This window comes from Dryas octopetala, chromosome 3, assembly GCF_963921425.1.
Source record: "Dryas octopetala chromosome 3, drDryOcto1.1, whole genome shotgun sequence".
Taxonomy (NCBI): domain Eukaryota; kingdom Viridiplantae; phylum Streptophyta; class Magnoliopsida; order Rosales; family Rosaceae; genus Dryas; species Dryas octopetala.
In genome coordinates this window covers 6297131-6319039 of record NC_141368.1, presented here as the reverse complement: position 1 = coordinate 6319039, position 21909 = coordinate 6297131, and the positions used below count along the sequence as shown (strand labels likewise).

General features: G+C 35.8%; 2 protein-coding genes and 1 pseudogene across 3 annotated transcripts in view; all 3 read right to left on the bottom strand.

The window, feature by feature from the left end:
- The window catches only part of LOC147290165 (protein NRT1/ PTR FAMILY 2.7-like), a 5629-nt pseudogene extending 2906 nt beyond the window's left edge, over window positions 1–2723 (bottom strand). Inside the window, exons 1-2 of the transcript XR_015121088.1 lie at window positions 2603–2723; window positions 2196–2413 (exon numbers count right to left, since the gene is read on the bottom strand). The product of XR_015121088.1 is annotated as a protein NRT1/ PTR FAMILY 2.7-like (transcript). The remainder of the gene's footprint in view (window positions 1–2195; window positions 2414–2602) is intronic.
- A 671-nt stretch (window positions 2724–3394) lies between these two features.
- LOC147290164 (sporulation RMD1-like protein, putative (DUF155)) lies at window positions 3395–8023 on the bottom strand. Its single transcript, XM_086235453.1, has 7 exons — window positions 7514–8023; window positions 7224–7335; window positions 6206–6365; window positions 5238–5386; window positions 5001–5152; window positions 4258–4372; window positions 3395–4152 (listed from the first exon to the last, which is right to left on the bottom strand). Exons 1-7 carry the CDS (start codon window positions 7942–7944, stop codon window positions 4012–4014), a joined length of 1260 nt encoding a protein of 419 aa, XP_086091579.1. The 5' UTR covers window positions 7945–8023; the 3' UTR covers window positions 3395–4011.
- A 1294-nt stretch (window positions 8024–9317) lies between these two features.
- LOC147290163 (ethylene-responsive transcription factor RAP2-7-like) lies at window positions 9318–12547 on the bottom strand. Its single transcript, XM_086235452.1, has 9 exons — window positions 11620–12547; window positions 11460–11485; window positions 11316–11346; window positions 11114–11201; window positions 10881–11026; window positions 10630–10742; window positions 10419–10549; window positions 10189–10305; window positions 9318–9939 (listed from the first exon to the last, which is right to left on the bottom strand). Exons 1-9 carry the CDS (start codon window positions 12174–12176, stop codon window positions 9673–9675), a joined length of 1476 nt encoding a protein of 491 aa, XP_086091578.1. The 5' UTR covers window positions 12177–12547; the 3' UTR covers window positions 9318–9672.
- Between the last annotated feature and the right edge of the window lie 9362 nt (window positions 12548–21909).

Genomic DNA, 21909 nt, shown 5'->3' with positions numbered 1-21909 from the left:
CCCCCTCTCTCTGCCCGACCCACCCCCTCCCCCAGCCCCAACCCCCGTCGCACACCCCTGCCCCTCCGCCCAGCCCCGTCGCACCCCCCAGCCCCAACCCCCGTCGCACCCCCCAGCCCCAACCCCCGTCGCACATCCCAGCCCTCCCTTCCTCCCCAGCCCATCCCCAGCCCACCCCCACCCACTCCCCCTCTCTCTGCCCGACCCACCCCTCCCCCCACCCCACTCCCGTCGCACCCCCTCCCCCAGCCCCAACCCCCGTCGCACACCCCTGCCCCTCCGCCCAGCCCCGTTGCACCTCCCAGCCCCAACCCCCGTCGCACATCCCAGCCCCAGCCCCAGCCCCTCCCTTCCCCTCCCCGCCCCTGCACCCCTTACCCAAAAAAAATTTTATTTTATTTTTTAAAAATTTTTTAAATTTGTTTATTAAAAAAAAAAAATTATTATTTTAAAAATAATTTTTTTAAAATAATTTTTATTCAAAAAAAATTATTATTTTTTAAATTTAAGGAAAAGACGAAAATACCCCTGTTATTTTGACAGAAAAATTAACGGAGGTACTATTTTGACACAAAATGAAAGTTGAGGTACTTTTTTTGCAAGGTTTCAAAGTTGGGGTACTAAATTGATACAAAATGAAAGTTGAGGTACTTTTTTGCAAGGTTTCAAAGTTGGGGTACTAAATTGAAACAACATATAAAGTTGAGGTACTAAATTGTAATTTGCTCATTTAATAATTAATAAGATTCAGACAAAAGTGATATACACATATATACAGGCTCTTTCTAAAGTGAAATTCCTCATTTATGGGTAAATAAGAGATCTCTTATAGAGTCCATTTCACATTGTAATTCAAAGATGAAAGCCGTTTATATTTTAAATCTCCTTTCAAAGGTTAGTCTTGCAAAAAATTAAATAAATCAAAAACCATCTAACCGTTTAATTAAATGCTCATCATGTTAAGTGTACGTTTGTCAAAAATATTATATTTGTCAATTTATTTGATCAAAATTAAATATTTTAATGATTTTTAATTTGTCTAATTTTTTACAGAGATATTTTTGAATAAAAACCTATAAAATAGTCCGTTCAAATCGTCGAAATACAATATAAAACGAATCTGTTAACTAAATTATTTGAGAGATATAAATATATATAGAAGTCTTATATATCAATAATAATCTCATATTATCTTATTATTAATTTAAAAGATATGTTTAACATTGTCAGGATATAGTCATATAGGTGGCGCATAGCCTATTTTTGACAGTAAATATACGAGTGACCCGTGATAGGGTCTAGTTACAGCAACAAATAGAAGTCACCCACGTGAAAGTGGAGGAGTACTAGCTGGCCATAGCAAATTAGCAATATTTCACTTAATTACTTCCTGGGGGACTATTCACATCACCCAAAACCACTTAGTTAACCACCCCTTTAATTTTTTGTCAATTTTTTCCTATTTTACCCCTGCATAAAAAAAAAAAAAAAAACTCAATTTTCCAATTTTGGCTGGCCACCCCTTCCCCCCGCCGGCACAACCCCACCCCCTCTCCACCGCCGGCGCGACCCCACCCCTCCCCTTCGTCGGTCAACCCCACCCCTCCCCATCGCCGGCGCAACCCACCCACCCCAATCTCCCTTCTCTCTCTCTTTGCCTTCTTCCCTCTCTCTCCCTTCTCTCTGCCTCCCTCCCTCACCGGACCACCATGGGTGGCCGGCGCAACCCTCGATCTGGAGGTCTATGGGGTTGCGCCGGCCACCCATGGTGGTCCGGTGAGGGAGGGAGGCAGAGAGAGGGGAGAAAGAGGGAAGAAGGCAGAGAGAGAATGGAGATTGAGGTGGGTGGGTCGCGCCGGTGATGGGGAGGGGTGGGGTCGACCGGCGAAGGGGAGGGGTGGGGTCGCGTCGGCGGTGGGGATGGGTGGCAGCCAAAATTGGCAAAACGTATTTTTTTTTAATACAGGGGCAAAATAGGAAAAAATAGACAAAAAAATAAGGGGATGGTCAACTTAGTAGTTTTGAGTGGTCTGAATACCCCCCTCCCCTACTTGCTTCATTATTGTCTCCTTCACTTTTCAGTCACCTAACCATTGCTTTACACAGCCACTTTAATTAGCAGTTAGCAACTTAGCACTAGTAAATTAGAAATTAGTGGGAATTAATAACTAAGAATAAGTTAGTTAAATAGTTACCAGTAAAGAAATAAAAGAAAAAGTGGTGACGACGGAGAAGGAGTTGAAGAAGGAATCGGCGATGAAGGCTCCGGCAATGGGGAAGAGATTGAAGGTGCCAAACATGATGTTGTTGATCTTTGTTGCGCTGATGCTCTTCACGTTGAACTTTGTTATCAGAAATACTATGAAATTCGATCCCCAACCCCCAGCTGCTATTGAAAGACCCAAAACGCTTCCTGCATGTATTTCAATAATTAATTAAGTGCCATATTATAGTAGTAATTACGTAACAAATTAACACCACCAAAAGCAACAAAGAAAAATGTACGTGATGAGCTACATATATATACATATATATATGGAGAGAGAGAGAGAGAGAGAGAGAGAGAGAGAGAGAGAGAGAGAGAGAGAGAGAGAGAGAGAACCAATAAAAAAGGGGAAGGTTATCCAGCCTCCTCGTTTTGGATCCTCTTCCTCTTCTTCTTTGGGTGTGGCAGCTTGGGAAGACAGCTTCCCTTCAAGTTGTTGCAATTCAGAGGCATTCATTCTCACTCACTTAGACAGAACTACAATGTATGGAACTATATATGCTGCGATGTTATATAGAAAGGGTCTGTGTCACTGTGTGGGATGTCACGTTTTGGTGATAATATATATGTTTATATATTGATCCCAATCTTCTGCTAGGGTTAATGTCTTTGTTATAGTTTGACTTTTAAGCCGTGTATTATAAATTTAAAAAAGTGAATAAAAGAGTGATATATTTATAACATTTTAGATGTAAATAGGATTAAATACAAACTCTTAAATTTATAATACGCGATTACAATTAAACAAATAAAAGACAACACATAATTCATTTCCCACTATGTCGACATCACACATGCATCACTTTGTTATCATCTGTGCACAAAGTAGGTTTATGCATAATTGGGAACATTAATTTCACACTTGCAATGCGTTTTTTGTGTAAGACAGAGTTCAATGAATCAAACCAAGGAAGCAATTCAACTCTCAACTCTGGACAAAAGCTGAATTTATGTGGGATATTTGTTGAACGTGCGCGAGAACAGGTCAGGGTCGGTGGGTCTGTACCCTTATCATACACTTTAGTGCGTACTGCCTCTGTTGCAACAGTTGCACCACTACACTCTTTCCCGACCACCCTATCCAACCAAACAAATAATTCAAAGCCACTGTTTGTTTGGGAAGTATAGTAGAAGTAAAACAAACAAGAATTATCATACATTTTGATCTTAAATAGCTTAATTCCAGTCTCAATATTGCCTCTCCAATCGCTCTAATGAATTACAATTTACAACCACTGAATGAAAGACCAAATGCTTTCAGAATAATAGAACCAAGAAGACCCACAAACAAACCTCTTTTTGTAGCCATGTGGCTCACCGATCGTATCTAATGAATTACAACTACCGAATGAAGAACCAAAACCCATAAACAAACCTCTTTTTACAGTCATGTGGAAGCACCGACACCATGTTTCAATTTTCAATTTATTAGATCATTTTGATTACCCTTTTTTAACTTTTCCTCTCCATAATGTATGTACCAACTTTTTGGATAAACTCTAATCATCTCTTCTCACTAAAACAAAAAGGGAACATACATTCCAATGACGATATTTACAGCCTTGGCACGACGAAAATACTATTGTAAGATCGACGATCATCAAATCATATTCACAAATTGAACTGGTATGGTGAGTGTATGTGGCAACAAAGTTGAGGTGGAAAATAAAATATACAAAGACCATGACATTCAATAAGCCAGTAAGGGATTGTTGACTTGATCATGCACCCATTGATCGATAGTGCTAAAGCGAAGCAAGTGCTGATCTGTGGACAATGTCATAAAGAGAGAGAAGAATTTCAGCACCTATTAGTGCAATGATGAGCCATTCCAAAAAATCGGATTTCCTATTTTGAAGAATTTCCTGAAGAAATCGAATATTGTGCTGCCAAGGAAAAACAAATGTCACCACACTATTCACATCAGCTGAAACTTGAAAAACAGTTCTCAATATATAGGAACAAGTATTGAGGATAAAAAGCTTTTATACCTCTACAAACTTCAACTTAAAATCAAGACTTGCAAATCTCTGAGTTAATTCAAATTCATCTCTGAGATATTCCCATATCTGAGCATATTTGGCATCCTTCCAGGCAATGTCTGATCTGTAATATCAATAAACTTTTCATGAGTTAGATTAACCGTACACAGAAACTAAAACCTAGATGATAGGGTGGAAAAAAGAAATACACACACACACACACATATACAGAAACTAAATAGAATTTGTCAATATTGGGATGGATTATACTTTATTGAAAGGAAATATATATTTATAAATATTATGATAAAGATCCTTCAAACTGAATCTTGAAATCACTGTCACTAAGATGCTATTTCAAAGATCTGAGTATTAATAAGACCCTCAAAGCATGTTTCCCAACACTGCCCTGTGTGTGTGTGTGTGTGAAAATCTTGAGAAATAAAGAATTCATCTCCGACGAAGTTTTCTACACAGACCACCCCCCCCCCCCCCCCCACAATATATTGCAGTAGCATAGCTTCAAATAAATATATTTTCTGGATAAGTAAACACTTCTAGGTCAACATGTTTCTTCTTATCCACTCTTTCATTCACTTTTGCTGTCAATCTCAATCATACAGATAACATTTACTTTCATGCTACGATGGATCAATGTTCTCATCCCAAAAAAAAAAAAAAACAAAACAAAACAAATCATCTGAGCAAATTTTTCAGATTGATAACTGCAATATTGAATTTAAAATTGCTACCTCTCAAACAGTCCGAGCTTAAGGATCACATCAGCAAGATTAGAATTTGCCTTTCCCACCAACTGAAACAATTTTTTCCTCTTCATTTTAAATTTTCCAGTAGTTTCCATTTCCCGATTAATGTCAGTAAATTCTGCAACCATTCCATCAACCTAAAAGAAGATGCAGAGTTCTGAGCATGAATCATCAAGAAATATTTACACAAAGCTGAACCTCCCAAGCTTATAAGAAACATACCTGGCGTACGTAGTAATCAAGAGCAATACTTTGACCAAGAACACTACCAATGGTACGGATTCCATCAATATTCAAATGCTGCAACATTATGTAGTCCAATCCACCTTCCATCCATGTGTCTAAAGCTGGCTTCTCTCTCACCTCATACTCTATTATTTCATAGCACAATAAAGTTGAATTAATTAAAAATGTAATTCTCAGCAATTGGAGGAAAAGAGTTATGGAAACCATGAAGCAGAAAAACAGATGATATGACAGTGCAACATTAAAAAACAAAGGTAACCACAAAAGATCAACAATGAAATTCTGCATGAATACTCAGTCAATGAAGAATTTACTTTTCTGCAAGGCAATATTGATATTTAATCTAGAAAATATTTACATGTAGGTCCAACATGTGATGGACACCTTAATTTACTGTCACACGATGATCGTGATACCTAGTAACAAGATTATGTGTGTATTTATGTTCATGTGTAGGTATATGGATGGATATCTGAGAAATAAATTGCCTTTAAGGTATTATAAGAGGTAGACCAACCAGTTACTTGACCACTAAATAGCCTGTGCGTTATCTTATACTTCATCCATCACCTTTACCAAAGCCATTCTAAGTCCAACATAACTGTTCCAGGCAAACAAGAAGTGCATATTTTGACACAAAATTAAAGCATGCATAAAGAGAAGTGTAGGTTGACTCTAACCCTCAATATCAATTGAGGAACCCAAAATAATCTTTTCTACACCAATTTCACTATAACAAACCTAATGAATTCAAGTTATTCTAATATCAATAAAATCACTTTTAGCTCTGAACTGTTCTACTCTTACATATTGTATGAACAATGTAATGTTAATTCTGTTAAAATGGTTTACATAATAAAAAGATTGATAAGATACACCCAAATATTTCAATAATGGAGAACTGATGAACTTAATAAAAGATATATTTTGGATCAGGGTCTCACCATCCTTTCTCATTTCAGGTAGCAATCCAGATGCATGTTTTTCCACAATTTTCAAATACCCATCAATCTCATGTTCACGAACATTAAACAAGACAATGGAGCCATACTGAAAAACTACCATGTAGCAACAGTCACTCCCACTTAAACTAGCACCCAAACCCTGAAACAAAGAATGCATTCAACTAATTGTATCATTTATGGGCAGATACAGAAAATTCAGGCCAAATGCAGGAAAGCAGTAGATGCACGGCACTATGGAAGAAATCAGCTAAAAAGGGTACAAGATTATCAAATATGCAATAAAGGTATTATGCTCCCTTTATTTGCTAAGAAAAAATAATTAAAATGAGACTGCTAGTCAGAAAAAGATATCAACCATTGACAACCTTGTCAAGTAAAATCTTGCTAATTCAATGCAATACAAGGGCAATAAGAAGAAGGTACACCTACATTGCTTAATGATTTGGGCTTGGTGGTGCACTGTGAATTCTTAATTTAGGGTGTCTTGGTTGGGCTCTTCCAGAATCAATTCATTTGCTTTCTCATTGCTCTAGTAATTTTGGTAATAAGAGGATAAATATGTTTTATTATTTTGAGCTAGTAGAGCAGTCATTCTGGATCTTAAGACAGACTTTTTGTCCATTTTATACTTGTGTTACGGACTCAATAAGTTATCAATCAGTTACAAAGGTGCTAATAATAAACAATTTCTGTTTGCAGAACTAGTAAGTAATATAACATACCATTCATATGCATAATGCTGAATCAACAAGACACAGTGTTACTGTGATGAATTAATGCAATCAATACTATTTGGGAATGTCCTTACGCACCAAGCTATTCAAAGAATATGTGAGTCGCGAGCTAAATGTTATGCCATGTTGCATGCCCAACTACATCAATATATCATATAAACACCCATGCATCTAGAATTAACATTTGTGCTAAGCCGAAAAAACAAGGCTTACTTAAACAAGACCAAAATCATTGCAATCATAGAAAAACAAGGCAAACTTACATTGTCAGAATGAGCAAGCTCTCCGAACTTAAAAACAACGTAATTAGTCATTCGCGACGTCGGAGGGATAAAATTCAGCCTGTTCTGCTCCACTAAGCTTCTTAAATCCACACTACATTCAACAAAAAAAAAAATAGAAAAATAGAAAAATTAATAAACCACAGAACTCATAAACCCTAAACAAGACCTAATTAGTACAATCATTTGCTTATCATTTTCCAAACATTTTGGGGACATTTCAATTTTGAAGCAAATAAGTACTAAATTTTAAAAACAAAAAATGCACAAACCTAGTGGAGAAGATATAGGCTCTAACAGGAATGGAGGGCTTAGCATCGTGGTCCACAGTCCCTTTGTTGCCATAGCCGACCTCCGAGCACGAGACCGGCTCGTTCCAGTCCAATGTGTCGGCAGGCGAGACCGACGAAACGCACCGCACGACAAGTAGGCTGAAATTGGAGCTGATTTTTCCGTGGCCTCTGAGACTCGGAATCGAAGAATGAGACGAAGACGAAAGAGTGGTGATTGAGTGAACAATTAGGGTTTTAGAGATGGAAGGGGTTTGAGGGTGGGGTAGGGTTGGGATTGTACGGACGGAGGAGAAGAGAAGCGTAGACGAAGAAGAAGAAGAAGAAGAAGAAGAAGAAGAAGAAGACGAAAAAGGAGAGAGCGAGGGAAAGAGACGAAGGGTCCTGAGGTGGGCGTCTATGGCGCGCCGCATTTTCGTTTCGAGTTTCGAGTTGAGAGGGAAACAATGACAAACTGAGTCACTGAGGTTTTGAGGACTAGAGGTTTCTGATTTCGATTTTCTACCAACTGTTATTTAAGTGCATTTAAATTCTCTTTTGTATTAAGATCATGCCAAATAATATAAAATATAAAAAATATAAAGGGAAAAGTTTGTGCACAGCGTCTTACTCTCACACTGTCATGTAATATTAATAATTCACACAATAATATGAATAAACAAAAATTTATTTTTTTAAGATATAATATTAATAAATATACATATATTATAAATATAAAGTAAGTGAATTAATAACACCACATGCTAAAATGATAGTGACATATAAAATTTTTTCGTTTATTATATATACATGTCATAATTTTATAACATAAGTGGACTAGTAATGCCACTTGGCAAAGTGACGGTCACACTGGAAAATTATTCATTAGAAACAAATTTATTGGTCATGACTCATGAGAGTAAACAAATGAAGCAATTGTCTCGGGCCCTATATTTTATTAAAAAATAAAATATAATAAAATCACGTGAATGTACATGAAAAATTAAGAATCTTATTTTAATGGTTGGTTTTGGTCCCTAAAATTTCAAGGCCGGTCTTGATTTTCATATCAAAACAAAACTACGTATTTATGCAATCATGTTAAGTAATTAATAATCGATCTGTAATGCGCTAATTTTAATTTGGATTCAAATTGTGTTATCAAGCCATACTGAAAACTACCACCCTACAACTGCATCGACTACTTGATGATGGCTGTATATTAGTTGCATTCATTACTGGGAGCTCGCACTCATTGAATGACTGGAAGGAGAGTTTATTGAGAGTTGTGCTTTTGTGATGGTGCGTTCGTTGTGTTGTAACTTGTGCTTGAGTTTACCATAACTTCTTTCTATTTATGCGTACGATTCAAGCAATGTTGGTGTATCAAGTTAAGCTATAATTTATAAGCATAGAAAATTACCTAGGTTTTGATTATCAAATATTTGGATTATGCAAGTGTCTAAGGGAACTACAAGGCAAGCCTTTCAACTCACCATAACTAGACTTGAGCTGTAAATAATGTTTCAATGATTCGGGTATGTATGGGTTAAAGGTTGAGCGTAAGAATCCAACTACCACTTTTCTGTTTAGTTTGCAACTAGGATGTATTAGATGGGATGAAGTTGACCCAACAAGACAGACTAGCAAAAATAATTGAATCCAAGCCTTCTGGCCCTTTGGTCATGCAAGTTTGGATCACAAGGTTGCGTTTGGACTAGTTTCAATATCATAACTTCCATGCAAGTTTAAATAAAGTCAAGCATATAAGAGAAAAATTTGTGTACGATGTGTCACATATCTTGTACGTGTATGAGAGACCGACACAGTGCGCTGGCAAAGCATACACAAGTTTCTTTCAAGCCATCTAGTTGGGTCTCAATTAGGGTGGGAGCTATTTGTGGGCTACTCCACCAATGTTTCAATTGATCATGGTGGTCAAATCATTTCCACTCTATGTAAATGCAAAGATAATTGACAAAGCCTCTTTTGCACTGAAGCTCATATACAACAGCTACAAAGGAAGAGTTAGATAGTACATAACAAGCTATGTTTTGATAATATGAGACACACATCCAAAACGAAAACATCGATCTCTGCACAGTACACAGACTGAAGTGTTTCGTCAGTTGTGATCTGCTCACCTAGCCCTTTCAAAACCACTATTCCATGGTGGGAAAAGGAAGGCAGAAATTGTAGGCAGAATAGTTGGCTTGGAGGTTTGGTGGAAGCTGGTTATTAGCTGATGGAATTGGAGGTGTAGTAGAAGCTATGGAAGATGATGAGAATCCTGATGATGCTGCAACAGAGAACACTGGCACTGGGGTCACATTGCTGCTGTTTCCATGAATTTGCCATGCCCAGTTTGTAAATCTTGGTGAAGAAACTGCTTGGGGGACTACTCTCTGGTGATGATCTGTAACCATTTCCTGCACCCACCAAAAGTTTAATCAAACACATATAACATATATGACTTCGTGTCAAGTATTGATCAACTTTAACCCGCTAATTTTGTGTTGGGTTCGTGTCGTGTTATCTTGTCACCCTAACCTAACCACTCTGTACTCTTAAATAAAGAGAGGACAATGATAATTACTTTCATTGCAGAAGTAAAAGCACTTATCATAAAAAACAAACAATGTGGTATTGACACAGATGAGAAGTAGTAGTAGTAGTACCTCATGTTTTTGTAAGAAACCAGGATATATCCCAGAATATATGGCAGGGTGTTTGGACACCATTGCTAGAACATGAGCGGGTTGTCCACCCACAGGTCCAGAAGCAGAGCCATTGCCCTGTAAATCCCATTGTCAACAACTATATAATAAGAAATACAAGCATTGAAAAATACCTTTACTTCAAACCCAAAAAGAGAGAAAAAAAAAATTAGGAAACTAAGAAACATTACCATTGGCCTCTCCTTGTTGGACATTTCAAAAGCATTGCCACCAAGTTGAAAGCCCCCCAGATTGCCATTCCCCTTTTGACCATTAGAAGGCTGAGAAATCCCAAGGCTCAGATCAAGATTGTGACCCCTGCCTGCATTTACAGCAAACACCAAATTCATTGTATGTATGACAAAATCAATAAGAGAAACAGACATTGGTTTCATTTAGTACCTTCAATACTGGCATCTAAGATGATCTCCCCTTCATAAGTACCAGGGTCAAAGTTGGCAACTCCTTCCCTTCCATTGCATTTGATCTCCGGCGGCGCTGCCTTCTCAAAGACCCTGAATTGAGAAAAACAAAAGAGACATTTATTTTAGATTACAGAATATAAGTTTAATTTGTGCCAAGGAAAATGAATATTCAACAGGGTCTAAGAATGTAGCCATAAAGGGTGTCTGAAATATAGCTTCAGTTCTCACTTTTTCCCAAGAAACTGTCCCCTTCCAGTTTCCCATTGACCACATTTGGGCAGGGTTACACCTCTGTATTTCGAGCTCGCACGTGAGGCTCCATTGCTTTGGCGACGAAGCACGTGCACAAATTCTTCTTTGTTCAGATGCCTCATCTGCAAATCATTCAAAGTATACAGCTTAGTAAGGGATAAAAATTCCAAAAACTCACAAATTTCAAGTAATTAGTCCTATTAGTCTACCTGTTTCATATCTTCCTCATAGTCGCTTAAGCTAAAATTGATATCAGCATCAACTCCCCTAAACTTGATTGCAGCCCGATCATATGCTCTGAAAAGTGAAAACCATTAGGCCCCAAGTGAGCAAAACTTAACAAAGTAAGCAAGAAAACCAAACCAAACCAAATATGTTCATCAGAAAAAGTTGATCAGCATATACACTCACTTAGCAGCAGAATGAGCAGTGTCAAATCCACCTATATAACAAAACCAAACAAAACCCAATTCAATTTAGATCCAAGACCTCAAAACCATGAAACTAATTCCCTCAAAAGAGCATAATCATGAATCATGATGATCATCTACTTACCTAAATACACCTGCTTCCCACAATCCCTTCACATCAAACAAAGAAAGAAATAAAGTAATTAAAATCATTGAACAAAATCAATGAACCATTTAAGCATGATAATTGATGATGATGATGATGATGATGCATCTATCATTGATCACAACCACACAAAACGCACCATATATGCGACTCCCACCGCCCGGTCCTCCGGTAAAACGTAACGCCCCGGTACTGAGAACTCCGGGATCTCGGCCCCCGGCGACTTTTCCTGGGCTGCGGCGGCGGCGGCGGCGGCTGCTGACGTGTCTGCTGTTGCTGCTGCATAATTCTCAGCTCTGCCTGCCCACCAGAGTCAGTAAACGACAAGTTTAGCCACTGAGGCCTCGATGACGACGACAGTCCGAACCCACACTCTGCCTCCTTGCCTCCGGTCACCGTAAAAAGCGACCTTGTAGCCAATTCCTGCGACTGGGTCTCCTCTCTCGCCCCATAAGCGTTGCAGAGGCCGTCTTTCTCTTTCTTCAGGATGTCGAAGATGTACGAGGAGGTGGTGTTGGAGGAGTCTTCGTCTGCGGCATTGCTCGGAGTTGGAGCTTCTTCGGCATTGACGACGGAGGAGTTTGAGGTCCCGGAGTCTTCTTCCATCTGCGGGAGCTTCTCGGCCTCCAAAGTTTTGGCCTTCTCATCATCGTAGCTCAAATCAGTGGCGGTGATATTAACATTAAGATCCAACATGATTTTGTGTCCTGTTTTGCTCTGTTTTTGCTGTTGATCGATCTTCAGAAAACTAAGTCTGACTTTTGCATAGCTTAGAATCTTTGATGCCAAAAACCCAGTTGCAGAATCCAATTTGTTTCCAAGAAAATCAAACAAAATCAAGTAACATGGAAAACTATGCAAATTGGATCAAAGAGAAAGGGCCTGCAAAGCCACAGAGAGAGAGAGACAGAGATGGGAATTGGGAAAAAGGCAGAGGAAGAAATTGAAGTGAGAGAGAAAGACAGAGAGAGAGAGAGAGAGAGAGAGGCAATAAGAAACTGGCTCAGGGAACTGAAGGCTAAAAAGAAAGAGATGGGGACGTGCTAGCTGTGAAGGCAGAGAACTGTTACACTTGGATGTGGGTGTTGCTCTTGCTTTTGCTCTGCTTAGATCACTTTTCATCTCCATAATTATTGCTAAGTGCCAAAAGAAATTTTTAAGGAAGTTAAGAGTGAACAGAACCCTGATTCATTTTCATTTATTGTCATGAATTATATGAATCAAGGCAGTGCAAAATTCATTTTAGTCTCCACCTTCGTCATTAATTGTAGAAAAAAGTTTGTTGGTATTGTAGGATTCTTTTTTTTTTTTTGTGTGTCTAGTCATGGACCAATAGGGATTCATTGATTTGCACGACTTCGATTCTATTCCTAGGATTGTCTCGGCGAAAAATGATAATGCTAAATGGGCAAGTCAGCGTTGGTAAATAGTAGAGCAATATATGTTATTCTGAGGCAAAATATGTGGTTTTTATATTGTTAAGTCATAATAATTGATGTAATAACTGAACTTCACAACTATATGATATATGGTTTTCTTTAGCATTACTCATAGGAAAGTTATCGGTCATTACTTATATTCATACATAAAAATCATTAATTACAATATTTGAGAAAGCAATAAAACTATTATATGCATGTATGACACCCCTGTTACAATAAGTGAGGCTCTCTCCCATAATATGTAAAATCTATTACAAAATAGTGAATTTCATAATTGCCTATTTGATAATCGTGTCGTACTTGTGCTAGTCCAAATAAATAAGACTTAGAGTCTTAGATTTAGCACAACTTACGACTCATTCGTGCTCGTGTCATGTTTGTGCTAGCCCACATGCTATTTTCTTTTTCTTTTGTTAGGGTTACAAGGTACAACCTCATCATATTATTTTTATAATTAAATATAAAACATTTTTCTTGAAAAATTAAAATTTTGCATTTATATTTAAAAAAAATAATGTTAATAGAGTCGTGCCTAGTTCGGGCACATTTTGTACTCATGCATGTGTCGTGCCTAATGGGATGAAAACTTCAGCCCATTTGACACCTCTAAGTATGTGAGAGAGCGTTGCATCAAACTCACCTCTAAATAGAGTCGGGGGCGAATTTAGCAAGGGGCAAATAGCGTCAATTGACCCATGAACCCATATTTATTCCCCTAGATGTAGAAGCTTGACCCCATGACTCATATTTTGTTCCTTAAAATTTAGAGACAAGGAGTTTGTAGAAATGCCTAAAGAGGCTAAGGTGAAGAAGAAGAGTAGTGGAGCACATCATGTGTACGGGAGGAAGCTATTTTTTTACTAATTAGCTCGCCCATGATTCATTGCAAATTTGCAATTGTTCAAATGGTTCTGCCTTTTTCTCACAAGTTCCACATTTTCTCCTCTTCCAAAACCCACCTACCACTTGAAATGCTCCATGATGATTTTACTTGCTTGGTTGATTTTTTTTTTTTTTAAATCTTAACGAGTCTTGAGTTTTTACAGTTTGTATATGCAAATCTTTAATTTTCTTATTTTATTTATGTTTGTTTCTATAAAACACCCTGAAAGTGATAAAAACATAAAAATTTCATGTAATAGCTATTAGTTAAGGATATTTTAGTGATCGATTAACACTAATATCTTGGCCCCATAAGGAAATATTTATGGATAAGTATTGGTGAGAGGGCGCAGTGTATTGAACTCAATAACAATTCTTCTTAAAAAAAGAAAAAAAAAAATTGAATTTAGTATACCCCCAACAATATTAAGAGGTTAATATCTATGATGTACGAAAGTCAATCATGCTAATAATAAGAAGTCATCCCAAATGAGAAACATAACATGGATTTTGTACTCGCTTAATTTTATGAGTGAGAAAGGCATGTCCAAAACTGGAAAAAGTCATAGGTTTGACATTACACAGTACACACAATGCGGGCTGCATTGGACAATTTTGGACGGTCAGGCAGTCGCCATATGTGAATTCTCACGCAACATCACATCTTATTCTACAAATAAAATAAAAAATTAAAGATATTCACATCTCCGCGGGACCATAGTGAGATCATGGCAACATTTGATTGGACCAAATTAAAATGGACGGAGATATCACAGAGTTTGATCCCAAAATAATGAAACGTGATAGGTGACCTTGACTATACCTTGGGTGATAGGGTCCATAGTGCCATAGGTGTACCATTTAATTTGGAGGACCACCCTCTTCTTATATAATTGAGTATTTCTCAATTGGGTGTGTCTAATAATGGTCCCCTATATACAGGGGTATAAATTTATAATAAATCCAACAGCTGGGCTTGGTAATCACCTAAAGTAGCTAGACTCCAAGGTCCACACAACAATGAAAAAGTGACCAAACCATAACTCTTGTATCATAAGTAGCATTGTTTTTCGCATTTCCCCACACTAAAAATGTGTTTTGGCCTTTGCTATGTGAAAGCAACTGTTTGTGGCTTTAGTCATGTTTTTATTTAGAGCATAATAATGCATGTGAGGATGTGTATTTGGTACATGTAGCCAATGGAGTATGGATTCACAATTATCATTATTATGAATTTTATTACCCATTTAATAATATTATTTCTGAACATTCAAGCATAAAAACATTCATTTATTTGTTTTTTTGTTTTTTTGTTTTCTATTTTTTATGGTGGAAGACTTAATTAAAGTAGTCTTATCTTTTGTGTTGGAGGAAATAAAAAAGAAACGGACGATGAACGGTTATTTCTACAAATTTGTCCTTTTTAAAAACGTAACCGATGATTTGCAGAAATAAAGTTATCTTTATATATATAGACTCTTTCTATTGAGGTATACCTCAATTTATTTATGTTGAGGTATGAACTTGTTGGGGCCCACATAAGTAGTTTTGTGTCAATCCGAATCATTTATTTTTTACATCTTCATTGATAGATTATCTCTGCAAAAAATTAGCTAAATTGGAAATCAGTTGTCAATATAACTTTAATAAAACAAATGGACGGTTTCATTAAAAATATTTTGTTCGTCCATTTATTTGATTAAAGTTAGATAGGCAAATGATTTTCAATTTGGCTAATTTTTTGCATAAATGATCTATTAATGGAAATGTAAAAAATGAATAGTTCGGATTGACACAAAACGACTCGTGTGGGCCCCAATAGGGTATACCTCAACATAAATAAGTTGAGGTATATATATATATATATGATAAAAGTAATTTTGACCATAAAAACAAAATGAGGTTATTTTTGTGTACCGCACTCATACCAAAGTTTGAGCTTTTTAGAAATCAAATGACATATGTTATACGCGGGCTCAAAGTCTAGTTTATAAAATTATGAGATGTTACCAATTTATTGAGTAACATGAGTGCTCGACTAACAATATCTTCATATTGAAGTTTGCCATTGCGGTGTTTTATTGTGATTTTGTAATGCAGAGTTCATGCTTGGGGTCCGAGCATTTGTGCTTGACTCCTCCCATTTGAAGGGTATATAAGTATATTGCATTTTATTGTTTATTACAAAAAAAAAAAAAACATGAAAGTTTCCAAGTTCACACACATTAATGCTGCTGTGACATTTCATTTGTTAATTGCTATTGGTCTTACAATTAAAAGAGAGAGTTATTTCATTGCAATACAATGCCAGTTGTTTCGTACGTAAGGCTGCATGAGAAATGAATATGTGTATTTAAATTTTCATATATATGCTAAAATATGTTTTAAATATTTTAATTTGTTCGTGTACTGAAAATTTGCATTTAGGCGGTTACAGCAAACGTAAGTATAATTAAAGTATGCATAATGGGAAAATTAAGTGAGATGCATCTCAACCATTTGTGGGTATGATATAACAATCTTTCTTTATGCAAGAACCGCTTATATTTTATGGCTTTGTTTGTTTTAGAATTTTGATTTGATTCTTAGTAGGATTTAATACTTTGGGTTATAAATCATCATTTGATACCAAATCTTTGGTTTTAACTCTCATGATATTGAGCTCATGTTCTTCGGTTAAATTTTGTTTAAAACTCATAAATTAGAACTTAAAATATAACCTTGAATGATGATTTTATATCAAAAAATATAGAAGCATATACTTTAATATGTTGAATCCTATTAAAAATAGCCAAAAAAATTATGGCAAAAATCATAAAAATATCTATGTCCATTATTTAGTTAAAGAACAGAGATCATCTTTCAATGATAAAATGATAAAAATATCTTGCACAAGAATTTTTGTATGATAAAATGACCGACATATATGTCATATGCCCTCAATTTGATGAACTCTTAAATTATTAAAATTTAATCAGATGGTTAAATCATCTTTGATTTGTCTAATTGTTAATTGGGATGACTATTGAGAGAGAAAAACATTTATGTAAAAGGGATATTGATATGACATCACAAAAATAGAAAGGAGAGTGTGTCCCAAATCTCAATGTTGTAACTTGTAACCTCCTTCCTCTCTACTTTGTGATCCTCATATCAGTTTTACAGGAAAGTTCTTCTCCTTGAATAAAATTTTGCATATGGACGGTACAAATAGACAATTTTAATAATCAAGTAATTTTAATAAATACTAAATAATGGTGTAATAGTTACACATAATAATTTTCGTGATCACCAGACTAAAAAAATCTCTTAACAAAAGCTCTTTGTATATTTTACAGTACCCAATTAAACCATAATCTATAGAAAACATAAGAAAGTTTTGTATTTAAATAATCCAAATATCTCTTGGCCAAAAAAAAAATCCAAATATCTAATAAGGAGCCAACTGCTCCCTTCTTTGTTTTGGAACCAACCACTCGTAAGTTTGTGAACTGAAGAACAGCAGATACCGACGAAGAGAGATAAACCTTAATGGAGACAGGGCTTCTATCAGTTGTCAGTGGCTTTATAATAATGACAATAATATAATATTAATAATTAGCCAACTACCAATCAACTCCACCCACATAATAAATATATAATATAATAAATAAAAACAATACGACAAATTACTCGAACAGATCTGGGCCGTACGTTCTTGATTTGGAAACAAATGTTTGACAGAAGACACGAGAATCATTCATAACCACCCACTTAGGGGTACCTTTCCTCATCTGGCATTTCCGAATCCTTCAACCTTAAATTTTAAAATATCTTTTACTTTTTCCGGTCCATTTTGACCTTTATTCCAACTTTCCAAGGTTACCTCTTCTAGTAAATATCTTAAACAACAAACCATCTGCTGCAAACGCCTCCATCAGAAACTCCCACTGTCCGACATTGTTCATGCTTTTTTTTTTTTTTTAATGAAAAAGAGATTTATATTTGAGACTCTTCAACATTAAAATTGATAATTAGTTTTTTATTTTCAAAAAACCTTAACTGTGAGATGTAGTATTAAGGAAAGATAATTCGAACTATAATCTTATAAGATGTGAAAAATAAAATATGTATAACCAATAATTTGATAAGACATATATATTTTTTATTTAAAAAAGATGGAGAGTCAAATTTGGATGCACGGTGGATAATTCAATGACCAGAATTACCAAGCAACTGCATAATTTGATAAGAGTTGATAATATATTATATTAAAAAATGAAGAATTACATAAAAATAATAATTTTTCTTTTCATATACACTAATTAAAAATTAAGTTATTTATGCTTAGCGTTAATTCGACTTACTTACTAACAAATCATATTATTTAAATCAATCGTGTCATAATTGGATTGTTTGTAATCTTGCTAACCTAGATTGACCTGCTTATTATTTGTGATAATAAATTACGTTATTTGCAAACTAAAGTTTAATTAATAATACTGTACTAGATTCAAATTATATTAATATCTTGTATTAAAAATTATCATTCGAAAGATGTGTACATGCTCGAATGTGAAGCACACGAGATCCCGAAATGCGTCATTGCTTATATCATAGGGTTTTATTAAAATATGAAACGCATAATCTCTAGTATAATTAACAATTGTAATCATTGATATTAGTGATACTAAAAAAAAATTTCCTTTTATAGAAGAAATAATGGTTAGATATTTCTAACTTCCCCGAAGAACGAAAGGAACAAATGTTGAATATTATGATATATACAATATACTACGAAGTATAAAGTCAATGTAAAAAATCTGTCCACTAAATTCAATTAGAAAACCTTAAAACTTTAAAGTTCCTGATGAACAATAATTATGATAATATAATGTATGTAGATGGATGACATTTTTTTTTTTGGTCAAACAAAAAAGATGGATGACATTTTTTATAATTTATTTTGAGTGAATTAAATAAAAAAAATTAAAGTCTTCTTGGTGTGCAAGTGGGAAAATAATTAAAGAAATTTAGTGCCAATTGGAGAAAGTTAGATAAGAAATAATTGCTTCTGGTATGTACTGTCGGCAAGGTTACGAGGTTTTGCTTTCTGACTGACGTGGCTGCTTCCCATCCTTTTGTACCTCATATTCTTTACTCAGATTTTTCCCTATATTTACACTTTTACCTTCTCTTTTCTGAACGTGATCTTAAAACTCCTCCACAAATTTTGTTTTTGTTTTTTCGTTTTGTTTGGGAACCCCAATAATTCCAACATGAAATAATGCAAGTACTGTTTGAGACTTTGTGTTTGAGTGTTGGTCGGCCTTTTTCTACATTATTTTAATACACATGAGAGAATAAATATCAAAGCAGCATCTTTTTGCTTTCATAAGTAGGAAAATTAATTTTTCGGATCCCCAACAAACTTCATTATTATTAAGATGATGATGCTGCTTTGATAATTAGGTTTTTTAGTTACACATTTAGTGATAATTCTATGACAGTGACACATGGTTTTATAGTTTTTTCCCCTTTAATTCTAAAAACATTATTACAAGTTGTTGTGTATTTATGTATCATAACTTGAATTTAGATCCTCTCCTAATTTTGGATATCCTAGTTTTATATTAGGTTGTGTACAAAATATCCACAGTTCTTCCATCTTATTTAGGGTTTAATAGTAAAACTAAAAAATTCGTTTTAACCCTTCAATTTCCCATAAACGATTTAGATCGATCAAGAAACTCCTTTGAACTTTGTGTAAGTATACTAGAAAATTACAATACTTTGCATATTCATCATTTAACCTAGCTTGTGGAAATGATAGGCAAATAATCAACCAGTGAAATGTCATGTAATTTTTAGTTACTAATATGATAATTAGTTAGGTTTTTGGTTCATAATATCGTTGATATGTATCAATGTTAAAAGTAAATTAATGAAATTTCTTTTATTTTTTATTTATTTATCATCATCATCTTACAATGCCAAAGGATGACTATTTCAAAATCTCATCATTCTTCATGGGTCTTAGAAAATCACAGAGGTTGATTATTTGCTTGTATGTGTATGTGTTATCCAAATATATTGATTATAAAAATTATATATCACATTAATCATAATAATAAAAAAACCTTTATATGTCAAACTAAATCTTTGACTTCGATAATCTTTGACTTAATTCTTAACAATTAGAAGTTTTTAGAAGAGAGTAGATTTAGAATCCTTCTTTGGCCATGAACAAGCAAACACGTAATTCAGGTGCTTTACCATTCTTTTAAGTTTTAAAGCAGATTTTGGCACCCCTTAAATGGATTATTGTATAAATAATAAGATTTGGATGGGTTTCCAACATATTTTACTATACTATGTGAAAAAACATTTATTTTATTTATACCTAGCTTTTGTTTTGAGTCACACATCAACATCATAAACCTAATATCTATCCACATATTGCTTAGTATAAACCAACTCATTACTCAATTACTTAACTCATAGTCTCATATATACAACTCAGTTCATGAACATTAACTCAAGTAATTTGATCAGATAAGAGAGATGAATGTGAAATTTCTAGATTTAAACTTCTTGATAATGAAAAAAAAAAAAAAAAAACTCATATGACCCATTAATTTAATTTTATGCCACTTATTAATCCATCGTAATTTTCTTAATTTTATTTTTATCCCAATATTATGCATAGTTCATTCTTTTGATTCAAAGGTAGGAGAGGACGAAAACAAAGTTCTGAATCTATCCAAAAAGGTAGAAAGAAAACGAGGTCTCATAGAAGGGGGGGCTGTTCAGACCACCCAAACCTGCTAAATTGACCACCCCATTCAAATTTTATCCCTTTTTGCCCATTTTGCCCCTGCATAAAAAAAAAAACCCACCCCTCCAATTTCGGCCGGCCACCTCTCCCCGCCGCCGGAGCAACCCACCCCACCCCCTCCCCATGGCCGGCGCGACCCACCCCTCCCCATGGCCGGCGCGACCCCCCCTCCCCTGGCCCGATCTCCTCTCTCTCTTCCCTCTCTCTGCCATCTTCTCTCTCTCCCCTCTGTCTGCCTCCCTCCCTCACCGGACCACCATGGGTGGCCGGCGCAACCCCATAGACCTCCAGATCGGGGGTGGGGGATGGGTGCGACGGGGGCTGGGGCTGGGGGGTGCGACGGGGGCTGGGCTTAGGGTGAGGGGGTGCGGGCGGGCTGGGGAGGGGCTGGCTGGGTAGGGGTGGGCTGGCTGGGGGCGGGCTGGGGAGGGGAAGGGATGGGTGGGGGAGTGGTGGCTGGGTGGGGGAGGAGGAGAGGAGGGGAGATGCAGTGAGGAGGGGTGGGTTCGCGCCGGCGGTGGAGAGGGGGTGGGGTTGCGCCGGCGGCGGAGAGGGGTGGCTGGCCAAAATCTGGAAAATGGGCATGCAGGGGCAAAATGGGCAAAAATGGGCAAAATTTTAGGGGGGTGGTCAACTCAGCACAATAGGGTGGTCTGAATAGCCCCCCCTCATAGAATTCCCCAACTCCGGCTCTTCTACTTAGTTCCTATGATTATTGGATGAATTGACAATTCTTTTATATTTTTTTTATAATTATGGTCGTGAAAGTAAACGAACTACTTGGCATTATATAATTATTAGCCTTTGATATCACGTGTCAATTGACATTTTTACTATATTTTTTTTTTGCATTTTGTTATTAGTTTTATAAGTTCTAATAATTATTTGATATAAGGTAGTGGGCTGTTTTTTTTTTTTAAATTTTATTTTAATAGTTGTATTTTATAATTATGTTCTTATTTATTGATTTTTTTTTATATTGTTTGTTGAATGAAAGATAATTTAAGTAATCTCATTTTTGATAAAGCTTGTAACAACAAATTATTATTTTGACTTTATAATTGTAAAAATATATATATTTTATTGTGTAAGATATTAGATATATAATTTTGAATATTATGAAAAAAGAGTAATATTATTTCTATCATCTGAAGTGATACATAAATGGTCTCTCCGATAAATTTTTATTTTTTATTTTATAGAAATATCATGTGATAAGACACTACAATCATCGTGGATCGCATGAAGCAAAAAGAAAATTTAAAAATGAATCCTTGTTCTAGTAACC